This window comes from Trachurus japonicus, chromosome 13, assembly GCF_045865225.1.
Source record: "Trachurus japonicus isolate A0001 chromosome 13, Traja_1.0".
NCBI classification, from domain to species: domain Eukaryota; kingdom Metazoa; phylum Chordata; class Actinopteri; order Carangiformes; family Carangidae; genus Trachurus; species Trachurus japonicus.
The window spans coordinates 35,222,853-35,238,843 of NC_140919.1; the positions used below are offsets into that span (position 1 = coordinate 35,222,853).

Here is a 15,991-nt window from a genome sequence, read left to right on the forward strand (position 1 = left end):
TTATATCAACATTATTCCTGAGTCTCTGTGACATATTAGGATGATTTTACGACTATTTGCTTTTGATTTCTTACATACTGTTCCTTTAAACTTGCACATTGTAGCTTTGATTGTAACCATGACCTTCAGTCACGTGCTGTTCCTGCCTAACCCTCACCACAATGAAAGATGCAGTCAAGGCAGACTGGTGGAAAGCGGACAAACTTAACACCACAGTACAGTAATGTCTCTCAACAGGGCTCTTTCCCCATTAAATTATCAATGGAGGATTTACAGTGACCTCACAAGGAAACCTTTCTACGGGGCCTCATTTAGAACTAGAAAAAGCATTTCCAAGAATGGAAATGGTGTGACTGCTGACAGCAACTGAACGCTGTTGCAGAATTAGCAAATAGTGCAAGCTGTGATCACCATACAAATGTTTGACCAAGGTCAGAATCGAACCCACAACCTCATGGTCATTAGACTTCCACTCTGCCTCTAGGCCACAGTGCACACACAGTTGCAGAGACTGTTGTCTGTTAATGATCTGCACACTGTCAACATCAAGAAAGCTTGAGAGTCAAGCTTGAATGACTTAGAATGAAAATGTCTGTGAATTTCAGGCTGAGCACTAACCATATGGCCACAGAGAACCTGAGTTACAATGAGCTTTATACTATGAGGAATCAAAGACTGTCCAATGACAGCTGAATAATTGGAATCAAAAGTCAAGCAATGAAGTGAAAAGACTGAGGCAGGAATCGAACCCATGACCATATGATCACTAAACCTTTACTCTGCCACTCGGCTACAGAGAGCACACTGCTTTCAAGACTGTTGTCATTCATTGTAATGTGATGATGTGCTGCAAACTGGTGTGAGTAATCAAGGAGATAACAAACACCTGTAACCAATTGAAGGCGGGGGAGGAGAGCAGAATTCAACATAACATAAGAAGAGTTCTTCCCTTGGATTCGAACCAGTGACCTTAGGGTTGGCAAGCATCCACCCTAACCCCTACACTACAGTGGAGTTGTGAAGAAGAGAGGTTGAGACTTTGATGAATGTGAGATTTTTTGTGAAAAAGTTAAATATTTGAAAAAGTATAAATAGTTAAAAAGAGAAAAGTAATGCCGATAAAGTTCAAAAAAAGCTGCACGTTTTGATATATGAATTGTTGAAATAGCACAAAGTATGAAGGACTAGAAGAAGACCGTAAAAAGGCGGAAGAAAATGGCCAAACAGAAGAACAATAGTGTGACTGCTTCAGCAGTCACACTAATAAAAACAGTGGGGGAGTGTGATTTGCTGTTTGGTATGTCATCCTCCACCTGACTGATAATTAGCTGACAGAACATGGAGCTGGTTTATACTGCCCACTAAAAACTGTCAGTTCACTGAGAAACAGATATGAGATCTGTCCAAAAATCTCTAGATATGTCAGTAAGTGCTTTTATGAGGGAAAAGTAGCTAAAGGGTTTAAAAAGTCATTAAATCTAGTGCGGAGATTACTAAATTACCAACATCACTCACAAGAAAATCTTCTTATGGAACTTTATGTACTTTTGATGATCACTGCCCTTATAACGCTTGCCATTTACAATGTGACAGCCTTTAAGCAATGTAGTTTATCATTTAGATTTTCCATCTTTATATTTATAATTTTAAAATTCTACCAAAAATTAAGTTTAAATTCTGTTTATGAATGCTGATTGGAGAGGCCCCCCATGGTGATTTTCTTTCAGGGCCCCAAGTCGACTCTAGAATCATCACTGATCAAACCTTCACCATGGTTCATTTAGTATGAGCAAGATTTTCTCCTGTCAACAAATGCATGCTTTCTGGGAATGTTTTTTTTAATTTATATTGGTCTGTAGAAAAAGGACAACCAATGAAACTTCTTCATTCACTTTTCATTTCATTTCATACCTCTAAATGTTGATGATAGATGAATATAATCAGTTTAACTCCCTGTAGAAAAGTTTGGAAAATGGATAAAATGTCCAGGGACATTCTAACTCCTCCCACCCTGTGATGTTAGTGTACATGTATGGACTGAGTGAAGCGGTGGTTAGATCACAGAACGAGGGACCAATGACCCTTTCTATATGTAGTTGTCATGTCCTGTTTGTCTACAAATATTCTCGGCAGATAGAAGCAGCAAGTCCAACAAACGAACTTGGACAAGCTTGTTTTCCTTTGCCTCACTACTTCTAGATATGCTCTACCTTTGATCACATGGGTTTCTGCTGGTTTCATCCCACGTTCTACAAACACATAATCACAGGGAGTAGAGACTAAATTGCCCCGTTGATACAAATGCGCATGTGGACCCCAGCAAGCCTCACAGTCACTGAGGCTAATTGGAATCCAAATATAGAATAATAAACCTGTGCTTTGCCCACACTACTTGGTCGTCATGGTTATACGTCCTCAGGGACAAGTTTGAATGCCGACACCAGTCATACTCATAGCGGCGCTGTTTTTTTTCCCTCCTCAGTCTTCTTCTTCTCCTTTTTACTGTGTTTGAGTGTGTGTTTCTGGCCTGTCAGTGTGGCACATCAGTAGTCGTAACAGGCAGTCCCAGTGGAGGGCAGACTGACAGGTAGGTAATGATCAAAGAGGCCGTTTTCTGTGTTTCATGTTGGGCTCAGAGACAGACACATCTGTACTGCCGGTGCCTCTGCTTTTTAATGGGCTTGGGTTGCACACGCACTCATGTGCCAGCGTGTGTACGAGCGCCAGCGCAAACTTGAGTCGTTTTGAGACTCCTCACATTAGCAGCTCCTAACACATTTCTCAGATTGAGCCTCGCTCTCCACCCGTGCCACATTCCCTCTCTTCCAATAAATCGCTGAACTCTTGCCGCCTGCACACCAACTCTCAGTCATCTCAAACTGTCATCTGAACTGTATCGCACATTCATAAAATATTAACCTGAAGGGGAAACACAGGCAAAGCCACCCAGCCTGTCTCCAATTTGACCAGCCCTCCCACCCTCCCTCCCTCCCCCTGTAAGCGGGACTATCTCTCTGACTCAGGTGCCAGGCCACTCACAGATATCTTACCCTCAATCTTGTGTCCACAGTTGCCAGCGGCTGTGTAGACGGGTTTGTACTCTGCTCTGCTCTGTTCAGCCTGCCAGTCTATGTTTAATCAATTGGAGCAATTCAGATTGTATTTGAGAGAGGCCAAATCTCATCTCAGGTTGGATGTTGTTGGAAATGAAGTGTATCCTTGAGGATGGGTGTAAAAACAGCTTCACTTTATCTGGAAGATTAAAACTTCAGGGTCATGGTAATCTGTCTTAATGAAACTGTCAAGTAATCTGAGAATCTGTAAACTGTGTGTGTCACACTGGTGCTTTGGGCACTCACGTGTGTGTACTGTATGCGTGTCTTTCAGCTGACTGAGTTTCTACATTGTTTTTAAATGACTGATTTGCAGACTAGAGGGTTATGTGTTTGCTATGAGAGGTAAATTAACTAGCAGTTAACCAATGTCAAGGTTATTACATAGCCAATCAAATAAAACTACTCCAAGCAGGTAGGATAAGCATGAAGAGCTGATTTAATCATCCATAAGAGCCAGTCCTTTATTCCTTCTTAAGTTTAATCTCTTAGCCCTTTTAATTTTGCAAGAGCATTTTTTTCCCCCATTTCATTTGTACAGGAGGATTTTTTTCTTTGCCGAGCTCACACATTTGTACCACTGTCCTTGGGAGTGGTCTGGCAAGACTCAATAGACCTTTTCTTAAAACACCCATCATTTAAAATGGTCTGTACAAATGACTCACTTCATCTTCAACATCTCCCTGTACCCTTCTATAACAAGTGATTAGACAATAGCCCTACTTTTCTTCCCATTGATCTTTGCTGCTAACCCGTACCCACTACCATTTAGACTTCGAAGCAAGAAAAAAAAAAATGCTGACTGGAGCCTGATTTAATTCTGTTGTACTACAACATGGACTAGTTTATCCCTTTATACATTATTTGTTTAACTGTCCACTAGACTGGGCCAAAAGGGGATGTGCTATTAATCCTTTGCTTGAAAATATATAACAACAAAGTAAAAGTAAATATGATGCAACTAAATATTCCCTATACTGTAGCCTATTCGTCTGCAACATTTTTATAAACAATACCAGAAATTCAGACGTACATGCAGAATTTGATCTTTAGAGAACGTTGCACTTCCCATGAACATCATTTTTGCTGCACTGTGTATTTGAGCACCTTCAAGTTTCAAGAGTTAAAGGTCTGAATGTAACTGTGTGTGTCTGTGAAAGGCTAGAAGGCTGGTTTCTTGCAATTTTTGTTTGCTCTTAGTTTTTCACGGTACTGGCACTTAAAGGCTGTGAGAAAACAATTTCACAAATTTGTATGTGTCTTGGGTGCAGTCTTTGTCGGGTATGAGGCATTATAGATAAAGTGACGGATGTATAATGAATCATCGTGTTATGGTAAAATCTAAAAAGCCCTCAAAAATGGAGGAGATGATTGTGATGCTGATTGCAGACTGGGGAGGAGGGGTCGGGGGATGTTGTATGGGCACATGGGAAGCAAATCCTGAAAAATGGTTTTGAGTTATTTCAAGTCATATTCTGAAATTTGCTGTTTTCTTAAAACGTGGCTTGTAGCAGCAGTCACATTGTGAGATTTCCACCGTCCCCTGAGGCTGCCTTTGTTGGACCGAGCTCCAAATCAGCTGTTGATGAACATGTCTTAACAGAGTGAACGGAGACCAGACCACATTTGCTGCTGCAAATGTTTTCTGTTTTATATCATTGTAAACTGATGATCCGTGAGTTCTGGACAGCTGCTCAGACAAAATAGGACATTTGAAGTAATCTCCACGGACTGCTTGGATTTTACTGTCATTTCGAACAAATGCTTGGCCAGTTAAATTGAATCAACAATGACAATAATCATTAATTTGCAGCCCTCCTTCAGGCTTACAGCTTTTCTGAGCTCGCAAGATGTACGAGGTTGGAGAATGAATAATGTTTGAGAGTTTTGAACGCTGCTGCTTCAAAATGGTTCATTCTCACAGGTTGTGACTAAGTAAGAGTTGTTTGTCACATTATATTATGCATCTTCTTCTTTACATTTACAGAAATCTGCATGACGACTGTTGCCAAATGTAACACATCTTGTCCATGTCAACAAACATCAGTAAACTCAAGGCCAACACTTTCTTACACACCCAAGGCTGACAGCTGATCCCTCTGAAAACCAACAGAATCTCTGAAAGGGTGGGGAGGGGATGCATAGCTGGCAAGCATGGAAAGCCTGAAATGATTGATAGCCATTTGTTTTGCCTGCTTAATACAACATAAACTCTCCAGCGATTCATCACCAGAGTGAGAGTTTTTCACGGTGCCTCTGCAAAACCCACTAAAAATAATTCATTTTCTGCAAGCTACGATCCGGGCGCTAATGTTAAATATTCATGCGGGTCCAGTCTAAATGATGTGGCCATTGGCACGCAGTTAGAGCACACTCTGTGGAAGGAAGGAAATGTCAAGCTGTGAATAAATGAAAGCAGCGAAGCCGTATATTACCCTGCCATTGTGAATTTACTATAGTTGCCATTTGGTACGGCCACTTCAAATGGATCTCTTTTATAATCAATACACTCAGTAAAACATCCAGCATATTGCCGCGTTGGCAATAATCTGGAGCTGTGTTTACTCATCCTTTATTCAGTCTTTGTATTTGTTGCCTAATGTGTACCTCATGAATGCTAACACAGGGCTTTGTGCTGTTTCTGTCGTAATGTTCCACATGTTCAGTGAAAAATACTATCAAAGCATCTCGGTTGAGTCTCTTAAAAGATATCGATGCACCGCGAGCTCCTCTTGTCACATGAGATCAATATGACTTGTGCCTATGCAGGTGTTATGGTTTGATTTGTATTGACTGCCACATCAGTCAGCTGCGTTCGTCTTCTGACATGTTTTCACTGCGCGGCATGCTGATATGGAGAAGCTGTTGTCATGGTTGCACTGAAATTGTTTTGAGACGTTATAGGTCATCGTCTGCCATGATATCAGTAAGCACAGTGGAGGGAAAGGGCAAAATATAATAGAACTTACTGGGTTGAGTATCCATTTATAGGAACTCAAATAGAGAGCATAATGTCCGCTGTGCATCATTTGGATGGAATGGGGAATGTTAAATGGCCTCATATTGACAGACACACTCTACCAGTATTCATTTTTATCACACATGCGCGCACGCACGTGTCTGCCGCTCACATTCACACACATTTCCTCCTGCAGTCTCTGACTAATGAGGCCTAGGGCTGGAGATGGTTCCATCAAGGAACTTCCCCCTCTTTCTCTCTCCCGCACACACACATACACACACACACACACACACTTTCTTGCTCTCCCCTCTCTCAAACACGCACCTGATTGATAGCAGTGATTTGACTGAGAAAAGGGAAATGGGAAATTGAAAAATGGTGGAAGAAGATTGGAAACAACGTGCTGATTATAAACTCTGAGGGAAACAAAAGGCCTTCCTTCTGCCTTTTCTCTTAGCACTGAGGTAGCAGGTGTGTGTCTGACAGGTGCCTGATTGAGGCGCACAAAAGACATTACAACTGCAAACAAATGGACGTGTTTAGCGTCCCCGGATGCAGTTAACGTTTTGGGCTGATAGATGTGATTATGAGTATATGAGCAGAGGCAGCCAGAGAATGGGCACAGGTGTTATGGAGAGTGGAGCAGAAAAACAGCCATGTTATTGTTGTGATGATAATAATCCATCTATACAATTAATGGTATGTCATCACCAAGGTCATCAGCCTTAGGCGGTGTATTTAATATGTCTCATATTGAAATAATAGAGCCTCTCTCTGCTGGGGACAGATACGCAGGAGGCGTGAGACCACACAGATTTATCATCATAAAAAAAAAAAGTGTGAGTGTAAAAATGAGAACAACAATCATTGCACTCTAAATTCACAGATTTACAGAATAACCTCAATTACCTAAGTTGCCATCGCCATTTATTTTGATCTTTTTATGTTTGTGTTTCTGTGTTTCAGGATTAGGGGAAAAAAACAACACAAAAAAAAACAATAGGCCTGCACTTTTATCACAGTGGCATAAATAAGACGCTACCTCCTTGAGAAAAAGGCTTTGTGTATTCCATAAATGAGGGAGCGTCTTGGCCGAGGCCCCAGTGGTTTAATATTCTCTGAGTGCTTCCAGACAGTGAGTGGTGGTGCAGCAGCTGTCTCTTGACCCTGCCGGACCCCCACTTACCCCTCTGACCACCTCCTTTCCACTGGGCAGGCTGTGGCGATGACAAGCCTGTCAGAAGCTTCTCCTAATGTCCTAATTACCTCTCACACACACACAGACACACACACACACACACACATACACGCAGAGACGCTCGTGCAGACGTGCGCACCTTCATAGTGAGTCAGCAGATATGCTTGCAGACAGGCTGAGAAGCACGCACTCACAAACACACCATAGCTCCTGTGGACATAGCTCACGCAAGTTTCCTGGCAAGAGACCACACATATAGGTGAAGCATTACTGCGTATCCAGAATAGCAAAAGCAAAAAAAAAACTAAAAATCCTCCCTCAAGACTCTTTTGGAGGCTTTGATTCGAACCGTTCTGCGAGTGTTTTGATCCGGGTAGAATCAGAGCTTCAGTTTTTTCTCCTGTGGTAACAAATGCAGCACACCTACCGCGACTTTCTTTTAAAAACTGAGACCAGGGCTGAAAAGAGGCTCCTTAGTGTTTGCTGCCTCCAAGGAAGAAAACACAAGAAGAAGAAGGGAGGGGAAAAAAAATGCAACGTCACCCAAAATAGACAATCTGACTGAGAGGGAGAGAATGGGATGTGCCACTTTGCCAGAGGTTAGGCTTTGTCTCTGCTTTAAGTGAGAATCTCTCTGTGCTGCATGGTTTTGAGAGCAGAGCACACTGCCACTGCTACACTTAAGTCCATGCTCAGTCAACCAGTCTTGTTAACATAACAGAGTGGATGATTGTGCCTAGTAGGAAAAAGGAAGTCATTGTACCTCCCAGCGAATGCAGTTGGTTGGTGATTTATAGACCTCTGAAGTTACTGCATTTGTCACAATCAGTATGACTTAATAGTGTGATACTATAACACTCCTCCTGCCTCATATTATGTTGATTTGAGACATCCTGCCTAGCAGAATAGCCTTGTTTCATTATGTCAAAGTATCTTTTGATAGATGTGTCATTGTGATATTAAGCAACTGCTGTCTTTTTTATTATTATTATTCCTCTTTTATTTTTGCATTTGCTGTTTTATTTGTGCAGCTGGGAGAGCTCGGTGTCTGTCATGTGAGGCTGTGTGGAACAGCAGCCTGGCATCTACAGTTGTCAGAAATGTGTTAGCGCTCTCTTTTTTCTTTACACGACTGTGAGAGACGAACACTACCTGAGCTGTGCAGAGTTGTCATTAAAGCGGCTGGTGGCTGTTTGCACTTTTTTTTCTCTCTCTCTTTGCCAGCTGCAGAGATGTTTTGATGTGTGTGATGACTGACAAGACCCAGTCACATACACCAGTGTGATGGCACACCTTTTTTTTCCACACAGATGTTACTGAGGCTGAGATGTCTTAATTTAGTCTTTTACTATACTCGCAAGAGCATCCATCTATTGTTCTTTATGTGCAGTTGCTGTAGATACCCATAGCACTTGACTAAAGAGGAGACAGGGCAGCAAATTCAATATATCTGCTTTTTATCTGTCAGCATTTCTGAAGGATTATCCCTTAATCTCCCATTGTAAAAGCCGTCATCAGCTACAGGTGTCCTCTTGGCTTTTCATGAGTGCAACACAAACATTCTGGTCATTGATTGGACATTTACAAAGCGCGTTTAATCTGTAGTCAGTGAGCAATTAACTACCTCTGTGGGAATATTTGCAAAAAAGAATCTCCCTTTTATTACAGTTTATCAAGCAGGAACATGCTTTGCATCTCTGATAAATATGTTTTGGTCGACTCAGGGGAGAATTAATCTGAATATTCCCACATGTGTTTACAGGTGAGTGTTTTCTGATATCTCACTGACAGGTCGGGCTGGATTAAAGTGGACCTGAGTGCTGATGATAAAAGAAGCAAGTCAAGTGTGTAAATAAAAATGCAGCTAAATTAGTGCTGTTATTTAAAAACATTGCTTTTTAAAGTATCATGCAAACACTCATCAGGGGTTGTATAAAAGCATGATCCATTACAATTGAATTCTATAGGCTAATAAGCATAAAAGGTTAAAATACAACAACAACAATAAAAACAACCAGACTTAGCTTTCAATCATTTTATGTGGCTTCATTGGTGGGTGGAGCTTTCTCAATCCAAAGCACTTCTAACACTTCTAGTTCTCGTTTCGGGGGAGTTAGGGTTTTTCGAGCACAGTGAGCAGGGCTACTCCTAATTACTACAGAGGCCCCGATGGACGAAGCAAAGTAAAGAGTGAAAGCACAAACATGAAGGGAAACGTGCTCCAAATCCAGACATGCAACAAAAATATATAGAATAAGGAAACTGGAAATACTCTGGGGCTTTCGACAGAGGGATTTTCAGTTGAGAAAGTAAACATTTGTATTTTAACTCTTAGGACTCTAAAATCTCAGTCAATAGCCAAAAGGGAAACTAGAAGTTTTGTAATCTATCATTAAAATGACTTATTAGCAATGAATCAGTTATTAAAATATTTGCTGAGTAATATTCGATAAATCGTTACAGCTCTGCAGCCTTTTGTCATGTAGATAGATGAGCTGACATGTGGACACTGCATCTGCTGAAAGGACTGAGTGATAAGGCTGTGGTTGAAAGCTCCATGTATTGTTAATAGGATTATCTGTTTTGTCACATCTCCAATTCTGGTTCACATATGTAAAGAGTCCCTATATAGTATCTGGACAGTAGAATATGAATCCTTTAATGTGGATTTGAAAATAATTATATCTGACAACAAAGACTAGCAAAAGGTGTAGGATGATGTTTTCCTCTTTTTTTTCTTTCTTTCTTGCTTTTTGCAAGGACAGATGAAACTCTTTGATCGGTTTCTTTTGTGAAAATTCTGACCTCATAAGTCGCCCATGTTTATTCGGTCCACTCTGCAGGAGCTCGCGTCTCCATCCGATTCCCTTGAAGAGAAAAAAGTTTGAAGCCCACCTCTGATCCTTCTAATTAAATGAAAACACAGTGGGCTACACACAGTGAGATAGCAGCGCTCCACACACTCACACTCATGACAGTAACCAGTTTGGATCTCTATGGGGAACTGCAGACTTCCAGCATCCAACTCGGCTGTGTCCTCTTATGCAGTGCAATCACACACTAGGTTGACATGCAACACGCTACAGATCATGAGCATAAAATAAGCAAGGGAATGTTTTACCTGAAAGGAAGAACATTAATTCAAAGGCATCACACTAGTACTGAGAAGAAATGTTGTCTCATTAGTGTTACCCCACTGCTTTTACTGAGCAGAGAGAGACAGTGTGAAAAGAGAGAAGACAGAGAGAGAGAGAGAGACGTGCCACTCTTATCACACAGATATCCAGTCTCCAGAGATGTGAGCTCGCCTCACAGACTAAAAAATAGATTATTATGGATGCATTGGTGTGGCAATGGGTTGAACACAGACGCCTAAATACCAGAGCACTTAGACGCTCATATCCTATAGAAAACATAATGCACAAGTGTTTCTCCAACAGAAAATGTAGAATCACAGCGAGTGAAGATTAAGAATTGCTCCACTTTTCTGTTCCTGAACATAATGCTGCTCATTGTGTGGAGCAGCAGAATGAGATTTGGATGAAAAGGAGAAGAGGTGAGGAGACAAGGACAGACATTATTTGGAGGACGGCTGGCCTGCCTACTCTCATCCAGGGTGATTGACAGATTGGTGCAACGGCTGCACTCACACGAATGCCATCACACGCATTTCCCCAGAAATCTGTCTATCAGCACTGTCTAAGCAGAGCGACAGCCATGACATCTAATCACAGGCGAGCTGGCACCTCATAACTTCTACCTAATGTGCTGCAGGTACAGAGGGAGAGAGGGGATGCACAGCAGACATTCCACCGCCACCACAAAGCTATTTATAGCCTCTTCAGAGGCCACCAGCAGGAAGTGGATCATACTGAAGGGTTAGCGAAGGTGTCACCACACTATATCACTACTCTCTCTGTTTAGATATAGGCCTCAGTTGACAAGATTAAACACTGTGATGCCCTGGTATCAGGGTGATACATTTTTCTGGGTTACGCTCCTGACAAAGTAACATAAAATGAGGGCAGATACTACACATACAAGATGATAATGAGCCATTTACATAATGTTGCTACAACATTATAATTACCTGGCAATTAAAGCAGCTCAAATGCCTCATTATGGGCTGTCCTGAGGGCTGGTTGGACTGGGATGCATATGGTGCGCTCATTCAAGCTGGAGTTTGAGATTGGCTATCAACCTTTATCACTTGCGGCCTCTTTTTTTTTATTTCAAATGATTTCTAGCTAGAGAAGAACTGCCCCAGCAGCCTCATTATATTGAATTATGGCATAATAAAGACAAAGTTTTGACTGACACTTGAAGTTTGAAAGAAGCAGTGGCTCCAGCCTGTGAGATACGGGAGCAGGCCCCTGGACAATGTTCAAAAGTTGTTTCCCATCGTGTGCGATTTGTCACACACTTTTTTGTCCTGAGGGAATTGCTGACACATTGAAAATGCACAAAGGAGTGTAACAAGGACATGTGTCATACCTTACACCCTTATTACGCTGGCAATGACAAGTGAGACAAGCAGTCACTTCAACATACTGTATGCTCGGCACTGAAGCTCACATTGCTCACAGCCAAAGTACATAAGCCCCAAAGTCTATGGAAATGTCAATATAATAAAAGATGGTGTGTGAAATATAAAAATGTAGATGTGCAGGAGAGGGCAGCGGGGGAGGAGGCGTGTGTGTGTGTGTGTGTGAGAAGAGTGGAGGGGTTGGGGGTGGGGTTGTTTATGAATAGCAGACAATGAATGATGGGAGCTCTCCCGAGGGTGCAGTCCCTGAGCACTGCTGCAGGGACTTGGGAACATGCCAGTCTCCCATGCCCTGTGAGATGCCAGTTTGGGTGGGCACCGTTCCGAATGGGTGCTCTCTTCTCCAGGATACACCGCGGGTCCCAGGGGAGCGTCTCCAGGCAGTGGCTGCTTCACACTGGGGTTGGCTGGAATCTCAATCAGGCACAGGAGGGGGAGAAAACAAAGTCCATATTCCCTCTGTTCTTCCATATTAATACAACACTCAGGGAAAATGGATAAAGGGAGAAAATGGCTCATTATGTCGGGACTGTACACACCTGTGGAAGAGCTGGATTGTAAAAAAAAAAAAAAAAGCTCATTATGATGCCTTTTTGTGTTTTTCTTAATTGGTGTTAATTTACAGAGATGCGGTGCATTCATAAAGTATTTAGACCCATTCACTTTTTCACATTTTGCTACATTGCAGCCTTTTGCTAAGAGCATTTTAATGACGTTTTTTCCCCCACATAAATCTACATTCAGAATAACATAATGACGAAGCAAAAGTTATTTTAGAAAATTCAGCATATTCAATAAGAAGGAAAAACGTGAATATCACATTATATATAATTAGCCTATATAAATAAATATCACATGACACTTTGCTATGATAGTTGTAATGAAGCCCAAGGCACACTCTCATCTGAATAAGCTCACACAACTGACAATGCAGCTCAGATAGGACTGTGTCAATGGAAATGTTTGGGAGAGGCCATACAAATACTCAGCTGTATTGAAGGTTACCAAGATCACAGTGTCCTCCCATGTTTCTGTAATAGAGGAAGTGTGGAACAACCAGGAGTTTTCCTTCAGCTGAGAGAAAGCCTTTTGGTAACAGAGGTGACCAAGCTCCAGAGATCCTGTGTGGAGGTGGGAGAAACTTTCAGAAGGACAACCATCACTGGGGCACTCCACTGATCTGAGTGCTGTGGCAGAGTGGCCAGACAGAAAGCCTCTCCACCGCGAGAGGCACCTCTTATCACCTGCCCAGTGCCATCCCAGCTGTGAAGCATGATGGCGGCAGCATCATGCCGTGTAGGTGTTTTTCAGTGGCAGCCGGCAGTGACTGGTCAGGGTTGAGGAAAAGCTGTACAGAGAAAGGTACAATGATAGCCTTAATGAAAACCTGGTCCAGAGTGCTAAGGACATCAGACAGGGCTGAAAGTTGACCCTCCAATGGGATAATAGCCAAAGGACAACCCTTGTGAATGTCCTTGGGTAGCACAGTCATAGTCCTGACTTGAACTCAGTGGAACATCTCTGCAGACCCGGCTGTTCACTGTTGTTCTAGTCACCATCCAGACTGACAGAGCTTCAGAGGATCTGCAGAGAAAATGGCAGAAAATCCACAAATCCAGGTGTGCAAAGCTTGTCGCGTTGTATCCAAGAAGACTCAAGGCTGTAATCGTTGCCAAAGAGACATCATCATAAGGGCTGAGTAAAGAGAATGAACACTTGTGTCAATGTGATATTCCAGTTTTTGCAGGGGAAAAAATCCAAAACAAAATGTGAAAAAAACTGAATGGTTCTTAGTTCTTTCTGAATACTTCATTATGTGGGGCATTAATTTAGAAATTATGAATACTGTAAGTTTCTTGTGTTAACAGTGGAATATGGCTCTCTGCTTGCATCCTGTCTGCTCACATGCTGTCTCTTTTCTTCTCCTCTGCTCTCATCCCTGCCTGCGCTGCAACAGGAGCTGCTGAAACCGTGACAGGTACTCTTCTTTTTTTTTGCTACCTGCTGTTCATTTGGACTTGCTTGCTTCTGTCTGTGTCTGTTGATTGGCTGTCCATTGCAGTCTGTTCATCTGTGCATATTTACATAAATGGATGGTTATGTTGGTATTTTCTCTCCTGCAAGGAGGAGAGAGAGGGACATTTTCTCACCTTGCCAATCCATTCTTTTTATTTTTAATTCTTAAATCAACGCTTTGCCACATGTAATGGCAGGTTTCAGATTTCTGTCCAGGCTCATCTGGCCACCATGCATTCATCTGAACAACTTAAAGATACTTACAAAATCACACTTCTTCAAGTAGACTGCTATAATGAAAAAGGAAAAAAAATACCATCCATACAGTCATATATGCTGTGGTCAAGACCATTTTTAATCATACCAACAGCAAAAATAAACACATGGCTCTAACTGTCTCTCATAATGAAAACAAGATAAATGAGCAGACATGCTAGCAGCTTAAGTACAGCTGCACTGAGTTAAATGTCAATGTACAAAACAAATTCATGTACTGGCCTGAATTTCTGTACATGAACTGCATATAAATCTGAATCTAAAGCTCAATAGTTACTGAGATGTTTGAGTCAGAGTCATGTACTGGACTGACCATGTGATGAGAATGTAGATACTGTAGATGTACTGTAGCTATAATTACAATATTGTCAATATAAATAATAGAGTTATTCATAACAGTGTGCACAGTGTATATTAAAATCATAAATTTTAGTTCTTAATTTCTCCTTCAGGAACATATGTTGTGAGTGTTCAGCTCTCTTCTCCTTTCCCTGGTGCCTGTAGCTGCAAACTAGCACCTCATTAAAACAGCTGTACTAGCCCTTTGACTCAGTTATGTCCTTTCCAACATTGTGTGAAGTTAAACAAATGTTGTGAGCAATGATGAAGCTATACTCTACCTAGTGTGACTAAAGCCTAATTAGCAAAAAAAGAAAAAAGTCAGGAAATAAGAAAACACAAAACCGTTATTAGTAATAAATGACCAGTGTGTTTGTCTTTCTTGTCTCTAAAAATTGTAACTTTGCTTCCCACAAGACTTTTATGCACTTTTTGAATCTGCCAGGTACATTCCTGACAAATCTTAGCACTCAACACTTTTCTTTTACAAATGTAATGAAGTACAAACGTCAACATTTTAAAGGAAGCAGTGTTGTGAGCGTTTGGGAGGCGGATGCTGCTTCATGATAAAGTATTCTCTTTATAAGGTCTATGAGGATATATGTACATGGTTTACTTAAATCAATATTTTTTTCATGCTTTTCAAAGTAATTAGAATTAAAATTTTATACAGTATATTTTTTCTAATTTTGAGTCAGGAATACAGTAAGTCCACTTTGGGTTTTTTCTTTGTATTTGATCAGAAAGACTTCATAAATGTTTGTAAGCCATTACTAAGTTGTCAAGAAATGACTTTTGGTCCAGAACCTCTGGGAACCTTTTACTGGAAGGGAAGTGAACATCGTTCAAAAGGATTTTTCACGACTTCCATAAACTTGTTCATGGTTTTAAATTGGTTTATTAAGTTTCAGGGACCAATTGACCAACTGTTGAGACACAATTTATGACTCATAAAGACTTTGTTGAGAGTGCCGCTTTATGAAGTGGTATCCAATCATCACAGCATATCAGTTGTTTCATTTACATCAGAAAAATTACACCTTGTAATATTTCAATCTGGAGAAAAAGAGAATGTGTTTGAATGTCCTTATTTTCTCGTCATGTTGTGGCATCATTTAAATGGTCAAATTGACTCTCTAAGCTTATCACTGATTTTTAAAAAAAACCCTGAAGGATGGTCAAATTAGTGGGTATGAAATTTTTGCAACCTTCTCATGTACACGGTCTAGGAGAAATGGCACAGCGCTAATTATACCCTGAGACAGAAGCCATCTCACTTGTGAACATCCTTAAAACGCACAGCATTTCATCAGGCGGATCAGGGTTTAATGACTGAGTGGGATGAAGACACACAGCAGTGAAACGGCATCATCAGAGAAGGACAGGGAGAAACTTTTATTGTTAATGACTGTCTATATTCCTGGTTGTTCCTTGAAAGGACGCAACTGCTGCAGACAGCGGTGACTCAAGGGAGAGGAATTGGGGGCTGGCTGTCCGGCTTTTTTCCGCCCCTTTCATGTCTTTTGATGTCAAAACAAGAG

At 41.3% G+C, this 15,991-nt stretch overlaps 1 protein-coding gene across 4 annotated transcripts in view; it reads left to right on the plus strand.

Moving 5' to 3' along the window:
* The window catches only part of cadm1b (cell adhesion molecule 1b), a 171,573-nt gene that overhangs the window by 107,799 nt on the left and 47,783 nt on the right, over positions 1–15,991 (plus strand). For 3 of the 4 annotated variants that reach the window (XM_085796198.1, XM_085796200.1, XM_085796201.1), the window contains exon 2: positions 13,777–13,797. The exons of the other annotated variant lie outside the window; for it this stretch is intronic. In XM_085796198.1, coding sequence (XP_085652324.1) covers positions 13,777–13,797 — 21 coding nt within the window. The remainder of the gene's footprint in view (positions 1–13,776; positions 13,798–15,991) is intronic. 4 annotated transcript variants of the gene reach the window in all.